This window comes from Pteropus alecto, unplaced genomic scaffold (genome assembly GCF_000325575.1).
Source record: "Pteropus alecto unplaced genomic scaffold, ASM32557v1 scaffold61, whole genome shotgun sequence".
NCBI classification, from domain to species: Eukaryota; Metazoa; Chordata; class Mammalia; order Chiroptera; family Pteropodidae; genus Pteropus; species Pteropus alecto.
In genome coordinates this window covers 1,399,407-1,409,892 of record NW_006434835.1, presented here as the reverse complement: position 1 = coordinate 1,409,892, position 10,486 = coordinate 1,399,407, and the positions used below count along the sequence as shown (strand labels likewise).

Genomic DNA, 10,486 nt, shown 5'->3' with positions numbered 1-10,486 from the left:
GGGTCGGGCGCCGGCCACGCTGTCTGGCTCCTCCACAGCGAACTCAGACACCGGGACCTCAGAGCCGTGTCGCCCCCGCCACCTGCTTCACCCGCACATGTGACGTTAGCCCATCCCCCACGAGACCCAGGACAGAAGGGACGCTAACAAAGGGTGCCCATCGGCACGCTGAGCAGCATCCGGAGGGTGTTGTCACCAACGAGCCAGACCAACACTGCTCACTGAGGCCGGGGGACCCACCCCCCACCATTGCCCACCGGCACAGGGGTTCACAGAGGCTCTGGGACCCCCGTCCTGGGTGCCACAGTGGAAGAAAGCGTCCAGGGCCCTGGGAGCCTACCCTGGTCCCCATGGGACAGTGGCTTCCACGGCGGCAAGTCCCCTCTGTCCCACCGACACGCATTCAAATCAAAACCGAAGGTCGCACCAGAAAGCCAGGGCCGGCATCGGCCCTTCACCAGACTTCTGAGCGAGTAGCACAGCTTGAGTTTCTTCCGACGTAATTAAAATTTTTAAAAGAAGGTCAGCGCATTTATTATAATTAAAAACACAAAAGCCAGTGCGTTTGTTTGGGCAGCAGGGCTGTCTTCCTGGTTTCCACACAGCAAAGTGAAAGCGACCCACAAAGGCCTCTCACACAGGGCTGTCCCTCAGAGCAGCAGCCACAGGCCACCGTGGAACCGGGGCGGAGGCGATGCGTGGCCAGCCCGGCCGCCCTCCCACCTGCCTCCTGGTCCACCACTCGGGGCCAGGCTCGCCCCACGTGCCGGAGGCACCCTGGCCTGTCCTGAAACCCCTTCTAAGTCCTGAGCCAGGGGCCCCACGTTGGCGGAGCTGGAGGTGCTCGAGCCCCCCGCCCTGCTCTGCAGGAGCCGGGATCTCAGTGGAGAGCCTCTCGGGACGGCAAGCACAAGGACGGCTGGGCATCGGCTGTCCCAGCAGCAGTCTCTGGCCCGAGCTGGCACTGACCACGCTGCCCTGCGGGGCTCACTCTCCTGGGAGGCAATATGGACAAAGCAACGAGAAGAAGGTTCTTGGTTTTTAAAAGGATCGCGAGCTCTCGGGAGCCAGCCTGGGAGCACCGGCCTCAGAGCTTCGCACCCTGATCTGGAGAACTGCTAAATTTCTGGAGCCTCGAATGTCCTCATCTGCAAAAAGGGCCAGATGACGGCACGGCGTTCTGAGGGTCACGTGACAGCGAGTGCCGAGCTGGGAACAACGTCAGCTGTCTTTACAGCGTCAGCGTCCCTGTGAGCAGCCGAGCTGCATGTAATCGGTTTCAGAACTACAGAAATCCTGGCTGCAGAGTGGACATGAGGTGTCATGACCCCTGGATTTTCCGATGGGGAAACTGAGGCCCATCGAGGTGGCAGCCCTGCCCGAGGCCAGACCCTGAGGCGGCACAGGGACTCGGACAGGGCCGGGGACGCAGGGCGGGCGCCGTGGGAGGCCGGGCAACACTCACCTTTAAGGCCAGGGACGAGGATCTGCACAGAGCAGGCGTCGTCCACCGTCTGCTGAGGGTCCCCAGACCAGGCCGGCGACAGGAAGGCCAGGCTGATCAGGGCCAGAGCCCTCCACATCGTGAGTGCTGGCAGGACACCGACTCCTGAAGGAAGGGAGGGGTAAACAGTGACGGAATTCCGCCCCCCCACCCCCCGGGGACAGGGGTGACGCTGCGCAGGCCACCCCTGCGGGGCCAGGGAGCTCGGGAGCCGGCCGCTCCATGGTTTCGGCCTCCCCCCTCCCCCCATCTCTCTCACTGGCTCACTCCTGTGCTGACTTAAACCTCCACCGAGCGGTCCCCACGGCCCAGCTGACAGTGATGCCGCCTTGTGAGGTGCTGCCCCGAGCCCCTTCTCCCGGCTCTTTATAACGAACGTGTCACACAGGTAAAGACGTGTTACGGTTACGTGAAGCTATGAAGCCCGCCCGGCCTCACACACCAGCCCCCGCCAGGTGCCAACGTCCCTGGGCCCACCCCACGCGGCCTCCGCCCCAGGGCGCTGGCCCCTCGCTGCCCCTCACGCAGCCTCGTCGCACAGGTGCGTGCCCCTAAACGGCTGTCCGCGTGTGCTCGGCTGCAGTTCTGAGACACCGGACCCCGGCTCACGGCATCCTCTGCGGCCGCCCTTCCCTGCCCGGCATTGCGGCCCATGCAGCGACGGCCGCTGATGGCCCGATCACATCCGTGAGTGCCGCAGTGCGGGGCGGGTAGGGACAGAGGACACAGCTGGCCCCGCGTCACCACGACCACGTTCCCCCCGGCCGGCGAGGGAAGCTTGGCGGCAGCACACGGAGCCCCTCCACGTGGGGTGCGGGGGTCCGGATGGCATCGTGTTCGGGGACAGCTGTGCCAGCAGCGGTGCCGGGCAGAGGGCGTCGCCCCGTCCACTGCACCCCCAGCAGAGGGGACCCGCGAAGACTGCGGCTGGTCTGAGGGTGACGCCGAGTCCTCGCCCATGACGAGCTCGGCGCCGGTCTAGCGGCAAACGTTGTGGCTCCCCTCACAGTGGTGACGGCGACGGCCACGTGTCAATCACACGTCAATGAAAGGTCCTGAGGAACACCTGCTCCTCCAGAGTCCGTCCGGCAGTGGACAGCCGCTGCTTGGCGCTCGCCGATGTGAGCTGGGCTGAGCTACACGTCTCGGTGTGGAGAGCAGGCCGGTTTCCTCTGCAGCTAGCAAGTCAGCGCGGGGGGACGGCGGGGTGCGGGACATGCTGTTGTCCAGGGAGACCCATCGTCACCTCCCAGGATGGGGGGAGCAGGAACAGCCGGAATAAGCTGCCACCAGGGATCCCCGTGCGCCTCGTCACCACTCTGACCCCTGCCCATTCCTTCGTCCCTGTGTCCCCTCCGCCCGCCCCCGGGCCGGCCCCGAGGCGCCTTGGGCTCCGGGCTGCAGAGCTGGGGAGGGGCGGCCGGCCTCCCGGAGCGGGGATTCCGGTCACAGCGGAGAAGATTCCGGTCACAGCAGAAGCCCCAGCGCCCAGCCCTTCAAGCACAACATCCTCATCCCGGGGGGCTCCGGGCCCGTCGGGGGAGGCAGGGCATGCGATCGGAATTTAGTAGGAGTGATAGGAATGAAGTAGACTGAAAAACTGCCAAACATGCGATTGTACAGTTTCATCAAAAATCGACGGCAGCGCCCAGCACCTCGCGGACGCCGTCCCTACCTGCAGCCCTGGCAGAGGGACCCGCCCCGCCCACCGCTGTGCTTCCTAGAGTGACAGTGGCCCTTCCTCGCGGCTGCGGCACTGACAGATGTCCGCCCCGGTGGCACACATTTGTCTTATCACCAAGACCCAAAAGTAAGGAGGGGCCTTTCCCTATTATTTCTCCCTAACTTTACGCAAATCATCCGTGTTCTCTTACTCAAAATTGTAAATAATCGAACAGCACGACAGCTCAGACAACATTCTGCCTGCCACCCGGCAAAGTGTCTCCATCACATCGCAAATTATAATGCTCGTGCGACAGCCTCCACTTTCACCTCTATATTCAGAAGCCACACTTAACTGCAGCCCAGCAGGATGGCCAGCTCAAGCAGCCAGGTGTCACGGCAGGAGGGGCCGCCCTGTGACACTTCTATCTTACCCAAATTGGGGACGAGAAGGCCCCCACTCTGCATAAGGCAGGAGTAGACATCCTGACATCCGGGGTCCCCGGCACTGAGCCCAAACACAGCTACTGGTCACCAGGGGCAGATTCTGGCCGTTGTCCACATGGCCTCACCAGCCGGCGGGCAGCAAGCCGACCTGAACCCTGCACTGGCCGCTCAGGGACACGTTGCTGGCCCCACAGCCATGCTTTGCACTGGGCTAGGAATCAGGGAAGAAACCGCTTCACCTCTCTGAATGTACATGAACCTCAGAGGGCCTGACTTGCTCGCCTACGACTGACAGATCTAGGTCCTTGTCACCGAGCTGCTCCAGAGCTTGTGCCATGAGCTACTGGATTAACGGAACCGCGGGTGCCGGCACCTGGCTGAGCTGACGGACACGGCCCCAGCCTGGGCTGAGAACCGGTCTCCACCGCCCCTCAACCCTGCCCCGACACCGCCTGTATGGAAGTCACCGCCCTACCCCGGCATCTGCCCGCTGCTCCCCCCCACCCCGCCCTGCAGAGCGCCCCCTACCTGAGCCGCACACCTGGCCAAGGGGCGTGCTGACCGCCGGGGCCCGCGAGGACACTGAGCCCGGGAGCCTCATGGCCGCTATTTACAGGCTGCCGGCCGCGGCCCCACACGCGAGGCCTGGGCCGTGGGACTGCCCAGCACACCAGGCGCCTGCAGCGTTATCAGCAGGCGCTTCCTGCCAGAGACGCGCGGCGTCCAGCTGGGGCACGCAGAGCGTGAGAAGGCGCAGAGCGCTGTGGGGGGCCGCGGACCCCCCGCCCCAGCACCCCAGTTGGTCTGCTAGGCCGCTCCTGTTCTCGCTGCCTTTTTTTGAAAAAGGAAGCACGGGCGTTTTGGGAACTCAGGAAAGCAGACAGAACAGGGGGCGGACTCGCCGGTATCCCTCCAGACAGGGACAAATGCAGCTGCCTCGTCTCCTCTCGTGTTTTCCGTGGGGGCGTCACGCTGAAGCACCGAGTGCCCGTCCACTCCCTGTCCACTCCCTGTCCAGCCCTAAGCCAAGGCGAGGCCCCAAACCCACTCCACACAGTGAAGTTTCCTTAAAGGCAAGACATGCCCCCACCCCGCCTTCGTGCTAGGCTGGGCGGGTCTGGCTTATACCGCGGGGGTGAGCGGGGGGCTTCTTTAAGGAAAAGATACATCTAAAATCATGATCACAAAAAGTGAGGTTCACAGGTGAATATTTATTCAAACTGAGAAGTCAGAATTACAAACGTGGAAACTGACAAGCTCCACACGTCAGAAGATCCACGAAAAATGGATTCTTTATTAAAACCTCCTGACTGTAAATAAATTTGACAACTTAGACAAAATGGACCACTTTCTGAATAAACGCAAACCACCACAACGGGCCCAACATGAAATACAGAATGTAACAGCCTGGGAAATTGAATTAGTGATTTAGGTGATTCCCCAAAACAAAATCTCCAGGCCAGACGGTTTCACAGGAGAATCGTACAAACGATGAAGGAAAATGAACACCAACTGCACACACGTCTTCCAGAAAACAGAGCAGGGGGCCATCACCCGTTCACCTCGTGAAGCTGGTCTTACCCTGAAACCAAAGCTAGAGACAGTACTAGCACACGCACGAGGCCCGACAACCTCGCGGACGCAGATCGAAAAGCTTTAACAAAATATGAGCAACTAGTGGGGAATTTCAGGATGCGAATCTGCGTCAATATTCAAGAATCCACCAATGTAAATAAGCCTAACGAAGAAATCACATGATCACGCCGATTGATGCAGAAGAACATCTCGCAAAATAAAAACCTTCAGAAAAATAGGAAAAGGGGGAACTTCTGCGACTCACTCAGGAGCACGTTTTTCAAGAACCTGTTGCGGCAGCGCTGTGAAAAGCAGCATGGAAGAGGCTCAGAAGATGAACAGCAGAGCCACCGCGTGACCTGGCAACGCCGCTTCTGGGGATACGTCCGAGGAAGTGAAGACGCCCACTCGGAAAGGTCTCTGCGCCCCGTGTTCACGGCAGCCTGAGTTACAGTGGCCAAGATGTGAAAACAAACTAAGTGCCCGTCAGCGGATGAATTCAGATGCACACGCACGTGCACACACGCACACAGGAATATTACTCAGCCATAAAAAATGAGGAAACCCTACCACTTCTGACAACGTGGGTGGACCTTGAGGGCGTTATGCTAAGTGACACAAGTCAGACAAAGACAAACGCTGCATCATCTCACTTATGTGTGGACTATGAAAACAAACAAACAAACACAAAACTCATTAAGAGACCAGACTTGCAGCTCCCAGAGGCGAGGGGTGGGGGAGGGGACTTGGAGAACGGGGCCGAAAGGTTCACACTCCCAGGTACGAGACGCGCGCTGGAGTGTGTGTGCCACGCGGCACGGTGGCTGCAGTTACACCTGCCCCGTGACGGGCAGGGAGGTAAGAGAGCAAATCCTGAGAGTTCTCGGCACGGTGCGTGTTCTTTCTTTCCTTTCCATTGTATGCATGTGAGAAGCTGGGGTAACCATTTCACAGTACATGTAAATCGACCCGTCCTGCTGTCCGCCTTAAACTTCCGCAGTGGTGTATGTCAAGCATCTCTCGGTAAAAACGGGACGGTGGGGGAGATGCACCGCAAACACCGTGCGCTGCTGAAGGGCCCCTCCGAGGGCCGGGCAGGGCTAGGACGCCTGCACTGAGCACTGTTCAACATGGTGCTGGCAGTCCCAGCCATGCGAAGGGCATGGAAAGGCAGCCAGAGGCACGCAGGTCAGAAAGGAGAAATGACAGTCCCTTGTCAGTGCCGACGGCACAACGGTGCTCAGAAAACCTCGAGGAGTCTACGGAAAGCTCCCTAAACCGTCAGGTGAGCTCAGCGAGGTCTTGGCATACAAGACAGATAGAAGCAAAATGTCAGCCGTGTTTCCACGAGCCAGCAATGAACACGCAGACACTGATTTACAAACAGGATCGTTTACCATCGCTCAAATAAACACGATACTTAGGTGTAAGTCTAACAGGACAGATACAGGACCGAGATGCTGAAACGAAATGCTGATGAGAAAAAGCACAGATCGAAATGAGGTGAGAGACACGCATGTCACGTTCTTGGATCGTGGATTGGAAGGCTGGACACAGAAAAGACGCTGATCCCCCAAGTTATCTACAAGCTCTACACGACTCCTGTTAAAATCCCAGCAAGAGCCTTTGCAGATAGAGACAAGGTTGCTTGAAAATTTGTATAAAAAGACAGAACCAGAAGCGCTAAAACAACTCTGAAAAAGACAAAGGTAGGAGGAATCGTCTACCTAATTTCTAGACTCACTCCACAATGGAACTGAGCAGAGAACCCACGCAAACATACCCAACTTACCTTTTAAAGGTCTGTGCATGTGTGAGGCAAAATGCACGTAACGCGGAATTGACACCTTAATTGTATCTAAGTACATAGTTCAGTGGCATTAAATACATTTTCACAATGTTGGGCGCCATCACTACCACCTCATAGAATAAGCCTCCGTCCCCACTCACGCCCCATTCCCACCCCGGCCCCGGCCCCCCCGTGCGACCTTCTGACCCTTTGCTCTTCACTATTCCAAGTTTCTCCTGTCAGCGGAATCATGCGGCATTTGTCGTCTTGTGTCTGGCTTACTTCACTTAGCACAATGGCCTCGAAATCCATCGATGTCGTAGCACATGTTGGAGCCCCCTTCCTTCTCAAGGCTGAGGAATACTCCATCGCGTGGACAGACCACGTGTTGCGTATCCATCCACCCTCGATGGACACTCGGGCCGCCATGAACATGGGTGCGCAGATGTCTCTTCGAGCCCCTTCCTTTCCCGTATACACCCAGAAGCGGGATTGCTGGGACACGTGGCAATCGCATTTTGAATTTCCGCGGAGCCGCCGTGGGGAGCTGCACGGCTGTGCCGCACACGGTTCCAGCTTCTCCGCATCCTCGCGGGCCCTCGATTTCCTGCTGTTTTTTGATGGCAAGGTGTTGGAGGTGGTATCTCATTGTCCTTTTGATCTGCATGTCCCTCATAATCATTGTGCCTTTTCATGTGCTTATTGGCCTACACCCAACTGAGTTATGAGGAGGCACAAAGTGAATTCAGTGGCAGGGAGACTGGCTTTTCAGTAAATGGTGCTGGAGCCGCCGGACACCCAGAGGCAACGAGGTGAACCTCGAGCTACGTCTCCCCCTTACACGAATCTTAACTCAAAACAGGTCACGGGCTTAAGTGTCAAAATATAAAACTTTCAGGAGAATAAAACATAGCAGAAAAATCTTCAGGGTATAGGGCTAGGCAAATAGTTCTTAGATATAACACCAAAAAACCGACAATTCACAAAAGCAAAACTTAGTAAGTTGGACTTCATCAAGATTAAAAACTTATACTCTGTGAAAACTCCCTTAATATGCAAAAACAAACTACAGGAGGAGAAAAAACATTCAGAGATCACATATCTGCCAAAGGTCTTTTATCCTGAAAATATAAAGAACTCTCAAAACTCAACAGTAAAATAACAAACAACCCAGTTAGAAAATGGGCAAAACCAGGAAGAGATATTTCGACCAAGAGGACATACAGATGGCCGATGGCCCGTGGAAAGGCACCCACGTCACCAGGGAGACGCACAGTAAGCCCGCAAGGAGACGCCGCCGCACACCTATCGGAATGGCCAAAATCAAAAACAGCGACAACGCCCAACGCTGGCGAGGTGACAGGACACGCACCCCTCACGCGGCTCTGCTGGTGGGAACGTGGCGTGGTGCAGCCGCTCTGGGCGGGGTCTGCGTCTGCCCCGCGACCCAACCACGGCGCTCCCGAGCGTTTATGCCCGAGAAATGGAGACTTCCGCTCACACGGCGCCGGCCGCGCACAGTGTCGACAGCAGCTTTATCCGTAATAGCTGCAAACGAACGAGAAGCGCCTGGGGTCCATCCGGGCGCCGGCTGCACCAACTGTGGACCCCACTCAGCGGCAGGAAGGGACATCCAGCAACCGGACGAGCCGCAGAGACCCGAGTGAAGCGTGCCAACGCCAGACGGTCCCCACCGGTGACCTCGCTTATCAAATGGCCAGGGAAGGACAAAACCACACAGCGCTCACAGACCAGTTAGCGGCCAGGGCTGGGGGGAGGTGGGCGGAGGGAGTGGGTGTGGCTGAGGACGGAGGGGCCTCGAGGGGAAAACGTTGTCCCGGGCAGGGCAGGGCGGCCCACACCCCGTGAGGCTGTGGCCAGCCTCGCGCCACGCTCCCGCCGGGGAAGCTGGGACACGCGCTGTCACGCCTCACGACTGCACGTGACCCATCGGTGCGCTCGGAGTACTTTAACGTTTGGGGGGCTGCCTAGCAGTCCCTTACATCTCTTTCCCCCCGGAGTATTTGGGTGCATGTTCCTTCACAGCCTCCTCCCATGAAAATTATTTTCTATGGAAAGAAAATAACTGAGTAGCTCCCCTAGCTTGGCGCCTTGAATTTATCAGTTAGCTTTAAAAAGTTTCTGCCAGCTTCGTAAGCCATTATCCGTGAGTCGCGTACGTTTTTAGGGTGACGGCCGTCTGTCAGACTCACAGATGAGATGTTTGACGCCAGGCCTTCGTGTGTGCATGTTTTGTGCACTCGCCTGCCTCTGTGCAGTGACCTTTGTCCCATCGGTGACTGACGACCCCTTTGCTCACGGGAACCGCTGCAAACCACTTCCACTCAGCCTCGCCCACTCCCTGCTCGGGGACACTTGGCAACGTCCAGGAGACATGAACTGTCCCGCTGCAAGGGGTGGAGGGTAGTGGTTCTGGGGGCGGGGCACAGGACGGCCCACCGCCCGGTACCCAGATGCCAGGGGAGCTGGGCTGGGAGGCCCGTCGCCGATCGAGACGCCCAAGGCTCCTCCGGCACCCCAAGGGGACTGAGCCGCAGTCTCGGCCAACTGCGCCGACATGCAGGTGGCACGGGGGGCGGGGGCTGCAGTGTGCTCCGCGCTCGGGCGTCGGTGGGCACCTCTCAGTGGCCCGCTCACTCGGTCCTCACGGCCACCCCTTGGCATGAGGCACAGGACTGTGTCGGAGCTCGAGGGCTGGGGCCCGAGCCAGCCCGGATCCTCCGTGCCGGTCTGCTAGGGACCAGCGGGCAGCTCGGTCAGCGCCGGGTCCCAAGGCCACAGCCCCCTGCTCCCCGCTTCTGTCTCACGGCTGCGGGCTATTTACCTTTGGTTTGTGTTCTCAAAGGGAGGGTTCTTATTTGTGTCAATAATTGGAGAAATACTCCGAGTTACCAAACTAAGTGATTTTACGCTAACTTGCCAGTTTCAACGGATGGCAAGTTAGAGCCATTGTGGATAATGGCGTCTGCCGGCTCCCGGAGCCAGCGCCGAACAGCCACGAGGCGTCACTGGGCGCCTCCCTTCCGGGCCGGCCGTGTCCCTTCTTCCCTCTCTCCCTCCTCCAGCTTTTTCTTGAAGGCACTGCCGTCCGGCCTTTCCCCTCATGCCCTCTGACCCTGACAGCCCGGCCACTTCCCGGGTCGGAGGGAACCTGGCAGGCCTCCCGGTCACTGTTTACATTTCTCGGATGCACCCGGCCATGTGGACCCAAACGCCAGCGAGCCCCACGGCCCCGGGGGGGGTAGGGGGGTGTTCACTGCAGGTCACATGGCTGTGAAGCCATATCACTGGGACATTACCCGTAAGGACATTCACCGCGGCCACCGTCCTCAGGACTGAAGGCCCCGCTGCCCCTGCGGCCCCACAAGTGCGAGGGCACCCCGGCCTCCTCCCCAGCTGTGTGGAGTCGCCGTCCGCGCTCTCCCCAAGCCCGGTCACTCGGGGACACAGGTACAGGCGGTGCTGCCACAGCACTGAGGGTCTGGGGG

General features: G+C 58.8%; 1 protein-coding gene across 1 annotated transcript in view; it reads right to left on the bottom strand.

Moving 5' to 3' along the window:
* Positions 1-2,464, bottom strand: part of COLEC11 (collectin subfamily member 11) — a 17,394-nt gene extending 14,930 nt beyond the window's left edge. The window contains exons 1-2 of the mRNA XM_025045786.1: positions 2,029-2,464; positions 1,466-1,609 (exon numbers count right to left, since the gene is read on the bottom strand). Of these exons, the coding sequence (XP_024901554.1) occupies positions 1,466-1,609; positions 2,029-2,464 (580 nt within the window). The remainder of the gene's footprint in view (positions 1-1,465; positions 1,610-2,028) is intronic.
* Positions 2,465-10,486: the final 8,022 nt, after the last annotated feature.